This window comes from Molothrus ater, chromosome 27 (genome assembly GCF_012460135.2).
Source record: "Molothrus ater isolate BHLD 08-10-18 breed brown headed cowbird chromosome 27, BPBGC_Mater_1.1, whole genome shotgun sequence".
NCBI lineage: Eukaryota > Metazoa > Chordata > Aves > Passeriformes > Icteridae > Molothrus > Molothrus ater.
The window spans coordinates 5,812,460-5,827,201 of NC_050504.2; the positions used below are offsets into that span (position 1 = coordinate 5,812,460).

At 52.4% G+C, this 14,742-nt stretch overlaps 1 protein-coding gene across 1 annotated transcript; it reads left to right on the forward strand.

Moving 5' to 3' along the window:
* Positions 1 to 3,579: 3,579 nt before the first annotated feature.
* On the forward strand, positions 3,580 to 9,195 carry EPOP (elongin BC and polycomb repressive complex 2 associated protein). Its single transcript, XM_036398681.2, has 2 exons — positions 3,580 to 3,937; positions 4,283 to 9,195. The coding sequence occupies exon 2, from the start codon at positions 4,570 to 4,572 to the stop codon at positions 6,553 to 6,555; it is 1,986 nt and encodes a 661-aa protein (XP_036254574.1). The 5' UTR covers positions 3,580 to 3,937; positions 4,283 to 4,569; the 3' UTR covers positions 6,556 to 9,195.
* The last annotated feature ends 5,547 nt before the right edge of the window (positions 9,196 to 14,742 follow it).

The following is a 14,742-nucleotide window of genomic DNA, read 5'->3' on the forward strand; positions in this document are numbered from 1 at the left end:
GATTCTCCTGTGTCACCCCAAAAGGAAAATGGGGAATTCAGGCAAGTCCAGGAATTTTGGGATGAATCTCCACTCCCTGAGCATTCTCCCTTTTTTTTTTTTGTCCCCAATCCATCGATTTTTTGGGATCAAAACCTTTCCAAGGCTTCCCATCCCAAGGGAATTCATGACCCTTTTAGGGCCGAGTCTCTCCAAATGTGATTTTCCCTTTTTTATCCCCAAAACCCCCATTTTGGACAACAAACCCCCTCCCCTCTCCCTTCCCACTCTTCCTGCTCTTCCCAAATTCCCGAAAACTCCAACTTTGCATTTCTGAGCACTCCGGGGTGGGGCCGGGGTCGCTTTGGGGTCAGCGGGGTCGCCGCGGGTCACGGAGCAGCTGCTCCGCTCTCAATCCCCTGGAAAATCCCGGGAATTCGGGAGGATCCATTCACATCCCGAATAAACTCCTCAATCACTGGAAATACTTGGGAAAAGGTAAAAAAGAAAACCCTAAAAAATGGGATTTTTTTCCACCCTTTTAGGGTTTGGTAACACCAAACTCGCTGTGGTTTCAAAATGTTCCAAGGGGCTTTTAAAATTATTTTTAAATTTATCCCAAATCTATCTGTTGTATCCCAAACTTTTCTATTTTACCCCAAATTGTTTTAGGAATAATTTTTTGCTTCCCACAAGGAAAGGGAGTGGATAAAACCATTCCCTGTAACGGGAATAATTCATTTGGGATGGGACTAATTAATTTCTAATCCCATTTTTGGGGGTTTTCCTGGCAAATCCGTGTACCCTCCAGGATCTCCCCCCCTTTTTTATCCCAAATCTCCCATTCTCCCCTCGGGGGTGGGAAAGAAGTCTGGCACCCCCGATTTGGGGCGATTTCTATGAACTTCCTCTTTCCTGGGATCCAATGGCCGAGGGGGGAATTTCCCAGGTGAGGATTGTCCCAGGAATCCTCCGGGTGTTTTCCTGCGGCCTGGAAGGGTTGGGAATTCCCCCTTGGGGAGCAGGGATTGGGCTGGGATGGGAATGCGTGAATACAGAAATGCATAATTATGTAAAAAAAGAAATACATATAAAAATAAATAATGTATAAAAGCATAAGTGTATATTTAAAATAAATTACATATAAATATTAAAATTTAAAAGAAATAAAAATTATTTATATACAAATATATAAACTTATATATAAATATAGAAACAAATATACAAATACAGAAGTGCACAAATACCCAGATGCACACACCAATAAATACCCAATTAAATGCATTAATAAACACAAATACTTGGATATTCCAATGTTTGGACATTGGAATATTCCAATATTCAGATATTCAAACATTTGGATATTCAGATATTCAGATATTTGGACATTCAGATATTCCGATATTCAGATATTTCGATATTCAGATATTCTAATATGTGGATATTTGGATATTTGGATATTCCAGTATTTTGATATTCCCATATTCAGACATTTGGATATTTGGATATTTAGATATTCCAATATTCCCATATTCAGATACTGCGATATTCAGATATTCCAATATTTGGATATTCCCATATTCAGATATTGGGATATTCCAATACAGACACTTCCAGGTTTTCTGGCTGAGCTCATTCCCCAAAAAAATCCACCCCAGGGATCCCTCGGTGGGACCCTGGAAGATCCCAATCCTTGGCTGTTGCCATCTCCAGGCCTAAAAAAACCCTAAAAGAGTAAAAAACCCAAAAGAGCAAAAAACCCCAGCCAAGAGTGAGCCGTGCATTGATAACGGGAGGGGCAGGGGACACGGAGGGGACCTGGGGCAGCAACGCCAGGAATTTGAGATAAAATGAGTTTATTTGATATTAAAATGAGTTTATTTGGGATAAAAACCAGTTTATTTGGGATAAAAACCAGTTTATTTGGGATTAAAATGAGTTTATTTGGGATAAAAATGAGTTTATTCGGGAAGCACCTCCCGCCTGTGCCCTGCCCACTGCAATATAAACAGAATACATGAATTAAAAATAAATATATTTATAAATAGAAAGCATTTCCATGTCTCAAACCGCGTCCCTACAGACACACCCCACGTGGAATCCCGAGTGGAATTTCACCCTTTTCCCAAAAAATCCCCTCCTGGCGCTCCCAGATTTCCTGGGAAATGACGTCTCCACGCATCCCCCAGCCCCCTTCCGCTCGGGGGGCTCCGGCTGCTCCCCCAGATCCCCCCTCGGGATTTTGGGGAAACTTCCTGGGATTTGGGGTTTTCCCAGAGCCTTTCGGGATCCCCTGGGAGGGGCAGAATTCCTGAAATTTCCTCCCCGCTCCGCCCCTCCCTCCCGGCCGAGCTCAGCCCAAAGGTAAAATGGCTCTGGCTCCGTGTGGAAAAGGGAATTTAACCCCAGGATTCCCAGAAAAGCTCCAGCGCCGCTGAAAATTTTGGGAATTTTTCATTTTGGTGGCCCCCAAACCCCTTTTCCCGAACAAAGAGGGATTTGGGGGATTTTTGTTGGAAAATTCCCTTCAGGAAATTCTCTCCTGTGCGAAACCGGGGCGGGGGGAAATGTGGGGGATTGGGGTGGAAAATTGGGATTTTTTTGGTGCAGGGGAGCACCCATGGGTGCTGGAAAAAGGGGGAGATCCCACAGGGATCCCTTTGGGATCAGCGGGAAAAGCGATCAGGTGATCCCCGCATGCGGAATGGAGTTATTTTAATTTTTTTTTAAATTTTCTTTTTTTACACGCTCGCTCAGGAATGCGCTTCCTCCTCCTCTTTTCCTCCTCCTCCTCTTTTCCTCCTCCTCCTCCTCCTCCTCTGGGATCGTTGCTAATTTGGGATCTCTCGTGCTCCAACAAATCATTATCATCCAATTTCGGATTAAAAATTAAAAAAAACCCAAACAACCCCCCAAAAAAAAACCCCAGAAGGAGAAGAACAAACCCAACTTTTCATGCGGGAGACAAAAAAGGGGCTGGGGAGGGAGCGGAGCCGCCGCTTCCCTGCCCCCGGGAAGGTTTCCCTGGGAACAGTTTCCCCAAAATTCGCCTCCTGAGCAGGAGCTCAGACCCCGCTCCAGCGGCCTCAGGTTCGGAGGGACCCGCCACAATGGAGCCCAGCGCATAAAATCGGAATTTTTAAATTATTTTTTCCCATTTCTCCCCCTCTTGCAAAGAGGAATCTGCAGCCTGGGGTTTTTGTAGGGTTTTTTGTTTGGGTTTCTTTTCTTTTCGAGATTTTTTGTGGGGTTTTTTTTGGTTGTTGTTTTTTTTTTTTTTTGGAAAGCACCGCGGGACAGTTGCTAAACACCAAAGGAACCTTGGGATTTAAAGTTGGAAATAAAGTTTAGCAGCTCCGAGGTGTGAGAGAGAATTCCCTTTTTATCCCTCTATTATTTCCCATTAAAAAAATTATTTTCCCCTCCCTAATTTTATTTTTCTTCTTTTTTTTCCTTTTTTGGGGTATTTTTTCCAAATTTTTATTTTCCTTTTATTTTCTTTTTTTTTTTCTCCTGTTTTTTTTTTTTTTTCTTTTTACCTTTTTTTTCCCTTTTAACAAAGAATTCGAATGGAAAAAAAAAAAGACACGAAGTGAATAAAGACGATGTGCGAGTAAAAAAAAAAAAAAGGAAAAAAAAGAAGAATACAACTCTCTCCTAACTCTCTTTTTCTCCACCGCTGTTACTGTGGACGCCAGCTAATAAATACAATTAATTAGCAATTAATTAATAAGCTGCAGGATGAATTGTGGCCGAGGCGATGACTTCGAACAAGCCGCCTAGAAGGAACATTTTTCACGCTTTATTAAAAATATTCCTCCACACACCCATCCCAGAGGAATCCACATTTGGGAAGGCGCAGCGACCTCTTCAACCAACCCAAAAAACCATCGAAAAATCCATTTAAACCGCGGAAACAAAGCGGAGGCGCCCGCGCTGCCGCCACCTCGGAACCACGGTGATTTGGGGTTTTTATTTGGGGCTTTTCGAGGGGGGAACAGCGGTGCGGGGGGGTCCCCATTGTGTGCGCGGGGTTTGGGGAGGGGGCGCGGGGGAAATTTGGGGTTCGGGGACACCCGATGGAGCCGGGGGCGTTCCCGGGGGTGTCCCCGGAGGGGACGCGGCCCCCCCCGCGCCCCCCGAGCTTTGTCCGCTCCAGCTCTCGGTTGATTTACACCGACCCCCCCCCCCCCCCCCCAAAAAAGGGATTATTTGGGAGGCGGAGGTGGGTGCGGGGCCGGCCCGGGCGATGAGAGATGTTTGACTTCTTAATTTTTTTCTCTTTTTTTTCCTCGCCGGGGAGGAGGCAGACGAGGAGCCGAGCCCCGGAGCAGGAATTGGGTGTTCGGGAGATGTTGCCAATCCTCAACCGGAGCGTTTGAAAGAGAGATCGGATTTTTTGGGGTTTTTTTGGGTTTTTTTCCCCTCTTTTCCTTGTTTTATTTCACCTCCCCTCCCCCTCTGGCCCCTCTCCGGAGGGATGTGTGTGATCAGCGAGTGGAAACACAAATGTCCTGATTTTCCTGATTTTCCCTGCCCCTCTTTGAAAGGGACAAAGTGAAAAAAACAGCAAAAAACAACCTCGGAAAAATGTTCCTGACCTGCGAGGGGACCTTGGGGATCGCTCCGGCCACCATGGACTACAACGTGCAAGCCCGGCCGGGCCATTTCCACGCTGGCTACCAACAGATCGAAGGCATCAACTTGGGCTACTTACAGATCAACGGCACCCAGATGTTCGCGCTGGCCCAGGTGCTCAGCGACCTGTTCAAGGACATCCCCAGGACCACCATCAGCAAGAAGATGGAAACCTTAAAGATCAAGAGCCGTCGCTGCGACCTGGCCGAGCTGCGGACCCTCAAGGCCATCAACTCGGTGCCCACGCGCGCCGTGAAGTGCTCGCTCATCTCCAAGGCGGACCTGGAGGCTCTCTGCACCTCCTGCAAGAGCCTCCGCCGGAGGAAAAGGAGGAGGAAGAGCAGGAGAAGGGAGCAGCTGCTGCTGCCGGGCCCCGGGGAGTTCTTCCCCTGCCCGCGGCCCCCGCCCTGCAGAGCCGGCGGCTGCTGCGGTGCCCCCGGCCGGGCCATGCCGCCCCCCGGCCCGCAGCAGCTCCAGCCCGCCCGGGGGGGGCTCTTTGGGGGGGTCCTGGCCGGCTGCCCCCGAGAGCTGGCGCTGCTGGGCCCCGCGGCCGCGCAGCCCTGCGCGCTCCCAGGGCCCGCGGGCCGGCACCGGCGGGCCCCGGGCTGCCCCCGGGGGCTCCTCCCGCTCGGAGCGGGGCCCGCGGCCGCCAGGAAGGGCCGGTGCCGCGGCTTCCCCGCCTCCAAGCGCCAGGGCACGTCCGCCGGCTACTCCAGCGACTCGGACTCCAGCCTGGACCTCGCCGCGTCCAGCCCCGCCACCTCCAGCGACTCCTCGGAGGAGGAGGAGGAGGAAGAGGAGGAGGAAGAGGAGGAAGGGGACAGCTCGTGCAGCAGCGAGGAGGGCAGCTCCTCGGAGTCGGAGAGCAGCTCGCTGTGCAGCGGGGACTCGGTGCAGAGCACGCGGTACCGGCAGGCGGCCCTGCCCCGCTTCCAGGCCCCCCGGGAGCCGCTCGGGGAGGAGCGGCCGGCGGAGCCCCCGCCGAGCAAAGCGCTGCGCCCCGACCCCGAGCTCCTCTTCCTCTCGCAGCACCTCTGGGCCCGCACCCTGCGAGCGTCAACTTTGGAAAGTTTGAGCGCGGCCGCAGCGCCGGGGGCTCAGCCGGGGCTGTACGCGAGGCACGAGGCCTCCCCTGCCTCCTCCTCCTCCTCCTCTTCCTCTTCCTCCTCTTCCTCCTCCTCCTCCTCCTCCTCCTCGCCCCCTCCCTCCCCGAGCAGCAGTATCCCCGGGGGCGCCCCGCCACAAAAGGAGCGCGGCTTTGGGGACGCCGGAGGGAAGGATTTGCACAAAGACGCCTCGAACAAAAGCTCCTCGTTAGAGCGGCCCAGCGGAGCCTCCCCGGGGCCGGCGCCTTCCCCCGAACCGGCCCCGGAGCTGCGGGCGAGCCCCGCTGCCCTCGGCGAGCCCCGGCCGGAGCATTTCGACCGCTTGATCCGCCAGTCCAAGCTGTGGTGCTACGCCAAGGGATTCAACGTGGACGGGAAAGGTTTGCGGCACGGCCGGGGCAGCCCGGAGCCCTGGAGGGGAGCGGAGCTGCGGTTCCAACCCCGCGGAGGAACCGGGAGCCCCGCGGCGCTGCGGAGCCGCCAGGACGGCAACGCCAAACGGCGGCGCCTGGCCAGGGTCACCGAGAGGCAGCGCGGCCCCTCCAAAGCCAGGCCGCCAAAAACTCCCCGGAGGAATTCCAGGAAGGGAAACGCTCCCTGCAAGGCCAGCCCGCCTCGGAATTCCTTCAGCCTGATGGGCAACTTCCCCTGCACGCCCTCGCTGGTGGTGGGCGAGGACGGGGACCTGTGCCCGGCCTCGTCGCTGGGCGGCAAAAACTCCTGGGCGCTGTCCAAGACGCACCCGCTGTGGCGGTGGCACCTGGGGGGCAGCGCCATCCCCGTGCCCCCCAGCCTCAAATTCCGCGGCTGCGCCAGCCTGGAGGATCCCTGAGCAGCGCAGGACAAATCCCAGGAGCGCGGGAGGTGCCCGGGATGGGAGCGGGGTCACCCCAGCCCCGCGTGGGGAAGGGGCTGCCCGGAGGAGCCGCGCGGCGATTTGGGGCTGATTTGGGGCGATTTGGAGCTGATTTTGGCTCGATTTGGGGCGGATTTGGGGCCTATTTGGAGCTGATTTGGGTCCGATTTGGAGCTGATATGGGGCTGGTTTGGGTCCGACTTGGGGCTCATTTGGGGCTGATTTTGGCCTGATTTCGGGACGACTTGGGGCCGATTTGAGGCTAATTTGGAGCTGGTTTGGGTCGATTTGGGGCCGCGGGCGCTGCGGGATGTTGGGTTTGGGAGGAGTTTTAGGGTGAGGTTAAAGCGCGCGAAGAAACACAAATAATTTCCCAAAAACTCCGCGCGCCGCTGGAAACGAGGGAGGTGATTCCCAGGAAAGGGATTTAGGGATGAGGCGGCTGCTGGGAGAACTGGGAATGAGCTGGGAAGGAGCTGGGAATGAAGGAGCTCCCGCCGCCCTGACCTCCCGACCCTACTCCAAAAAAACAAACAAGTCCCAAACCCCAGACCTCGTTTCTCCTTTTTCCTCCATAAAAATTGGATTAAAACAATAAAAATCCCACGCAGGAAAGGGAAAATTCCCGTTCCTTTCAGGGCCGAGTGGATCCCGGGAAAATGTGGAAAATCCGGAAAATCCCGGTTTTCCAACGGGGTGTTCTTGGTGGAGGGGCAGGGAGGAAACGCCAACTTAAAAAAAATCGGGAATTTCGGGAGGTTGGGAGAGAGCACGAGAGGTGGAGAGGGAGTGACTTGAAGCTGCTCCATGGAAATCTAAAGAATCTTTTTAAAAAGTGGTGGAAAAGGGGAAAAAAGTGAGGAATTTGTGGGATAATCATCCCTGGAAAAGGTTTGAATCCCGGGAAGAAAATCCGGGAAAATCGGGAATGAAAGGATTTGATCCTCGCTGGAATTTCCCTCCCTCCCCTGCTTGAACTTTTCCAAACCTTTGGAAATTCCCGATGGGATTTCCAGCCCATCAAGGCCCCCAAATCTCGGCTTTGGGAACTTAAAAAACCCAAAAAATCAAAGCTATTTTGGGGTTCTTTGTGTTGTTGTTTTTTTTTTTTTTTTTTTCCCTGAGCTAATTTTTTTTTCCAGGAGAAAAAAAAAATTCCCGGCTCTCTCCGGGGGTCCCGCTTGGAAAATTCTTACTTTTCTCTGCAAAATTTAGGCCCGAAAACAAAAAAAACAAAACAAAACAAAAAATTTCAAAATTAAAAATCGCTGCGCGGGAAAATGGAAGGATTGAAAGGAATATCTTCACACGCGGCCTGCTGGATTTATTCCTATTTTTAATTTCATTTTTAAATTCCACCAGCGCCCTAAAAAATAAGGAAAATAAGGGGGAAAGGGCCGGGGGGAGGGAAAGGGATTTTAAAGGCCGGGAATGTTTGGGATCTGCTGGGCGCCGTTTTCTCTGGAAGTGGCGAATTGGTGCTAAAAGCGGTGTTTGTTTAATTTGGGGTTTAGCGGTTTTTCTTTTGTTAAATCGGCTTTTTTTGGTTGTTTATTTCGCCCCCTCCCGCTGAGCAGAGTAGCGGAAAATTCCCTCGGCAAAATATTGGGATTTTCGAGCAGTTATTCCCAAAAAAATCCCCCAAACAACCCGAAAACGTGGCGAGAAAAGCGGATTTTAGGGGAGGTTTTCCATGGAATTCCCACGGAATTTCGGGTGGGGTTAAAAATGTATTCTCTATTAAAAAAAAAAAAAAAGGAATTTAAAATAATTTGAGGGTGGGGTTGGAAAAAAAATCCCGGGATGCACGCTGGGAATGAATATTTATATTTATATTTATAATCCTATAAAAATAATAGAAATATATATTACAAATCATATAAATATATTAAGAATCCTATATGAGTATAAATATAAATATATAAATATAAATATTTAAATCCAGCAACCTCCAGGCCCCTCAGCTCCCCCCCAAAAAAAACTCAGGAATATTTTTCCAAGGGATAAAAAAACCTCGGGAATTGCGGGGGGAGTGGCCCAGATTTTTATCCCGGTGTAAATACGGCTAAAAATCACTTTTTCTATTAAAATTTCACATTTTGGGCAGAGATTTTGTTCATTTCTCTGCTCGTGCGTGGGGTTGGGATGTAAATAATTGTGATCATTTGTAAATATTCTGTAAATCTCAATAAATTCTCTGTAAATGTTCTGTAAATATTTGGGGGGCTGAGAAAAAAATTCAAAATACCTCAAAATTTTCATTAAAAAGGCACCTGGAGCAGCAGAATTGCCCAACAATAATCATGAAAATAAGAATTATCATCCTGATGTTAATTATGATAATTCTTGCTTTGGTTTTGAGGTTTTTAAGGGAATTTAAGCTACCAAAGAATAAAAAAAAAACCCACCAACGTTAAATAAGAGATAGAGTGAGGGGGATGGAGTGGCAGTGGAAATAAACATAATAAAAGAAATATAAATTTAAAAATAAAAGAAAATACAATTTTTGGCCTGGAATCGCTTGGTTTGGGGTGAAAATCAGCAAATCTGGGGTGGTTTGGGGGTAAAATTTCACTTCCAGGAGAGCCAAAGGGAGGGGAATTTTCATTAAGTGGGAGAAAGGAGCAAAATATTGGATTTTTTTGGTCATAAAGTCCATTCTTGTGTTCATTTTTGGTTGGGGTCGGAGGAAAGCAAAACAAAGATGGGAAAAATAATGGAAAACCCCAACTTTGCTCCTCTGGAGTGGAAATCCCATTCCTTTGGGGTAAAAAAATCTCATTCCTTTGGATTAAAAATTCCCATTTCTTTGAGTTTAAAATTCCCATTGCTCAGTTTTTGTTTTTTTTTTTTTTAATTAAAAATTCCCCTTTTTTCGAGGGAATTCCCAGCTCCAGTCTGGGATGCAGGGAGGGATCGGGATGAGCTGTGGGAATGGGGATCCTGGATGAGCTGTGGAATGATGATCCCAAAGGGATGAGGTGCAGGGATGAGGTGCAGGGAGTGATGATCCTCATGGGATGAGCTGCAGGATGGGAATGCCATTGGGATGAGGTGGGGAATGGGAATCCGGGATCAGCTGTGGGAATGATGATCCCAAAGGGATGAACGGCAGGATCCCAGTGGGATCAGCTGTAGGACCAGGATCCCAGTGGGATCAGCTGTAGGAGCCAGGGTCCCAGTGGGATGAGCTCTAGGACCAGGATCCCAGTGGGATGAGCTCCAGGAGCAGGGTCCCAGTGGGATCAGCTCTAGGAGCAGGGATCCCAGTGGGATCAGCTCCAGGACCAGGGTCCCAGTGGGATCAGCTCTAGGAGCAGGGTCCCAGTGGGATCAGCTCCAGGACCAGGGTCCCAGTGGGATCAGCTGTCAGGACCAGGGATCCCAGTGGGATCAGCTCCAGGACCAGGGTCCCAGTGGGATCAGCTGTAGGAGCAGGGTCCCAGTGGGATCAGCTCCAGGACCAGGGTCCCAGTGGGATGAGCTCCAGGACCAGGATCCCAGTGGGATGAGCTGTAGGAGCAGGGTCCCAGTGGGATCAGCTGTAGGAGCAGGGTCCCAGTGGGATCAGCTCCAGGACCAGGATCCCAGTGGGATGAGCTCCAGGACCAGGATCCCAGTGGGATCAGCTCCAGGACCAGGATCCCAGTGGGATGAGCTCCAGGACCAGGATCCCAGTGGGATCAGCTGTAGGACCAGGATCCCAGTGGATCAGCTCCAGGACCAGGGTCCCAGTGGGATGAGCTCCAGGACCAGGGTCCCAGTGGGATCAGCTCCAGGATGAGCGTCCCGCTGGGATGAGCTGTAGGGGCAGCTCGGTCTCCCGGGTTATTCCCAGGTCTGGGAGGTTCCTCCCTTCCCCTGCAGACCCGGGGACCGGACGCTCTCCCGGCGCCCCGGGGGCTGTGGGCACACCCGAGCTGCTGCCGCCCTCCGCAGGGCGCCCTCCCACCGCCTGCCCAGACGCGATTTTGGGGGAAAAAAGGGCATTTTTAAGCTTTTCCCAGCAGAGGTCCCCAGCTGCCTGCCCAGCGGAGCTCCCTGGATTCCGGGGGAATCCTCCGGCCCGAAGGGCTGGAATGGAATTCCCGGGGGAATTTCTAATTCCCGATAAATTAGAATTTATCCTCAAAATTTGTTCCCAAGAAAAAGAGGAATGCGGGCAGGAAACTGCTCCTGGGTTTTGTTCTGGGTCCAAGGCAGGGGAGTTTCCTGGGATATCCCAAGGGTGACACAGATTTTGGGATCTGCAGGTGCAATCCCAAAGAAAAATTTTCCCAATATTTCAGAATTATTCCACTTCACTCATTCCCTGAAGGTGTAACCCCACAAATAAATATTCAAAATATTTCAGGATAATTTCTCTCTACTCCTTCCCTGTAGGTGCAGCCCCATAAATAAACATTCCCTGTCCCAGGATTCAGGGATATGCCACTTCACATCCTTTATTTGGGAAGGAAATGAAATAAATAAATTTATTTGTTTTAAAATTTGGCGAAGACACCTGAGGTTATTGAAGTGACAGAACCCTTGCAGGGGGAAACGCCCCCACCCCAACACCACAACCCAGCAGCAGAAAAGGAGAAAATGCCCCCCAAACCCCCAAATCCATCCCGGCAGAGCGGACCCTTGACAGATCCCTTTAAGCCGAGCTTTGGTGCTGCTAATCTCGGTTTCAGTTTCAGGTCCCGCCGCTATTTTGGTGTCACCGCTGCCACCAAGGCAGGGCGGAGCGGAGGAAGGGGAGAGCGGGGAGGGTTTGTCTAAATTAGGAAATCACCCCAAAAATCTGCAGAGCAGGGCCACAACTGCTCCACACCCTGCTCGGGACCGATGGTTTCAATTTATCCACTCATTAAATTAATGTGAAGCTTAATTAGAGCTGGTTTTAGCTCCTCTGGGGAATCCTCAAACCCATCCCAAACCCCTTCACACCCATTTTGGGCAGTTTCATCAAAATTTCCCATTCCTGGGACTTGCAAAGCTCCAAAATATATTTCAGCCTCGGGACAGATGTGAGTCAGGGCTGAGCTGATTGGTGTCACTCATTAATTACTCATTAATGACTCATTAGTTTGTTCTGATCCATGCTGGAGCAGTGCCGGTGACTTCTTCCACATAATTTTGGGGGAAACCTCAAAGGTGCCAGAATTTGGCTGCTTTTTGTCTGCCAAGGGCCTAGTCGTGATTAATTAATTAATTAAATAATCAATTAATCACTCAGCAGTGATTAATTCCCGGGTCACAGGCCCAAAACTCCTAATGAGCAACTGGGGGGGGGTGGGAAATTCCAACTCATCGGAAACCTGTCCCACCTTGTCCCCAGCCTGTCCCCTCCTGCTGATCCCTCAGGGCTTTCGGCAGGCTCCGAGTTGAGAATTTTCTGGATCTGAGGAACTGAAGGATCCTGGATGGTTTGGGTGGGATTGGGACCTGAAATTCCCTCCAGTGCCACCCCCGCCACGGCAGGGCCACCTCCCCATGCCCCAGGATGGCCCAAACCCTGTCACACCTGGCCGGGGACACATCCAGGGATGGAGCAGCCACAGCTGCTTTGGGAATTCCATCCCAGCCAGGAATTCCTGCCCAAAATCCTGTCCATCTCTGCCCTGCCCCAGTGGAAGCCATTCCCTGTGTCCTGTCCCTCCATCCCTGTCTCCTGTCCCCTCTCCAGCTCTCCTGGAGCCCCTTGAGGCCCTGGAAAGGCTCCGGGGTGTCCCTGGAGCTTCTCCTTGCCAGGCTGGAGAATCCCGAATCTCCAGCTTGTCCTGAGAGAGGAGGGATGGAATCCACGGATGGACGGACGGATGATGGACGGATGGAGGGATGGATGGGTGAGGGTCCAGATGTGCCCCTTGGAGGTTCCCCTGTGTCCCTCCACTGCCCGGGGCCGCTCCTCTCTCCCCTCTCCCCCCCGTCCTCCCTCCCCCACTCCCCCCTCTCCCCGTTCCCCTTCCCGTTTCCTGCGCCCCCGCAGCCCCGGGCCGGATGCGGCTCCGAGCCCGAGGGGCCGCGGGCGCTTCCTGCCCGCCCCCGCCGCCGCCCCGGGCCCGCCCCGTGCACAGCAGGCACCGGGCACCGGGAAACGGGCACCGGGCACAGGGCAATGGGCACCGGGCACCGGGCACCGGGAAACGGGCACCGGGCACCGGGCAATGGGCACCGGGCACCGGGAAACGGGCACCGGGCACCGGGCAATGGGCACCGGGCACCGGGAAACGGGCACCGGGCAGTGGGCACAGGGCAATGGGCACAGGGCAGTGGACACAGGGCGCCGGGCACCGGGAAACGGGCACAGGGCACAGGGCAATGGGCACAGGGCACCGGGCACCGGGAAACGGGCACAGGGCACAGGGCAATGGGCACGGGGCACCGGGAAACGGGCACAGGGCACAGGGCAATGGGCACAGGGCAGTGGGCACAGGGCACAGGGCACAGGGCAATGGGCACCGGGCACAGGGCAATGGGCACCGGGCACCAGGCACAGGGCAATGGGCACAGGGCAGTGGACACAGGGCGCCGGGCAGTGGGCAATGGGCACAGGGCAGTGGGGACTGGACACCAGGCAGGAGGGGTTGGGCACCAGGTACTGGGTACTGGCCACAGCACAGTGGGCAGAGTGGTCACTGGGCATTGGGCACTGGGCAAGAGGCAGCAGACATGGGAATTTAATGGGAATTTAATGGGAATTTAATCCTTTCAAAGTTCAAGTCCGAGGATCTCCATGGGCAAGGGAAGGGAGGAAATCCCGAATCTGATCCCGAGACAATTCCAGGTCTCCAGGATACAAAGGCCAGAATTCCTTAAACACAAAAGATAAAAGGAAAAGGGGGAAAAAAAGGGGGGGAAATACAGGGAGAATCCTTGGAAAAAAGGGGGTTCAGGCTGAGTGAATTCCCGCCCCTGCAGGGATTTTCAGGGATTGGGATAAAGGGAAAATCGTGGGTGGAATGCTTGAGGGGTTCTCAAAAAGGGTAAAAAAACCCCAGAATTTTGGGGTTTGGGTTGAAAGAAATCCCAGGATGGGCCAGGCCAAGATTCCAGAGGTTTTTGGGATGAGGAAAAGGAGGCTCAGGATGTTATTTAGGTTGAAAATGGTAACATTATGGAATATTCAGAGCAGGAAGGATGATCAGAATGGTGGGAAAACCCTAAAAATCCTCAGGAATTGTGGTTGATTTGGGATTGGAGTGTTTGGGTGGAATGTTGTGCCAGGAAATCCATCCCAAAACTCTCCAGGAGTACAAGGGGTGGGGGGACTAAAAGAGCCCAGAAAAGAAATATTCCAAATATTTAGGATCTTTTCACTCATTCCCAGCAGGTGTAATCCCCTAAATAAATATTCCAAATATTTCAGGATATTTTTTCTCTACTCCTTTCATACAGGTGCAATCCCATAAATAAATATTCCAAATATTTCAAGATCCTTTCTCTTCACATTTCCTGCTCATACAATCCCATAAATAAATATTCCCGATATTCCAGGATCATTTCCCTGTTTTCCCGCTGATTCCCACCACTCTTCCTGCCGCGCGCAAACCCCCGAGGAGGGAAGGAACATTTATCCTCTTTCCCAAGGTGCCAAGGGGTTAAATCCCTTTTCCAGAGGAGTCTCGGGCCAGGACAGCCGGTGGCGCTGGCGGAGCCGGGATCCGGGAATTTCGGGATAATGGGATTTACGGAGCGCTGTCGGCTCATCTCTGCGGAGCGCTCCATCGGGAACGAACCCGCAGCGCGATGCCAGCCGGGCACAGGGGGCTGGAGGGGGAAAAACCCCAAAATCCTCATCCCAAAGCGTTGGGGAAGGGTCAAAAAACCCCCAAAAAGCCAAAATATCACCCGCGCGCAAACCCGCCCGCCCGGCCGCGCCGAGATCCGTGAACCGCAAATTTTACCGGAGCGTGCGGGCGGCGCCGCCATGATTGTACCGGGAGGGGGGGACGGGGACACGGGGACAAACTGGGGGGGACTGGGACAAACTGGGAGGGATGGGGACGAACCGGGGGGGACGGGGACAAGCGGGGGGACCGGGATAAACGGGGGGGACGGGAATAAACGGGGGGGACGAGCAGAAAGGGGGGGAGACAGATAGAAAGGGGGGGGGGGACCTGCGTGGCGCGGAGCCACATCCGCCAACCCCCGCTGTCCCCGCGCTGTCCCCGC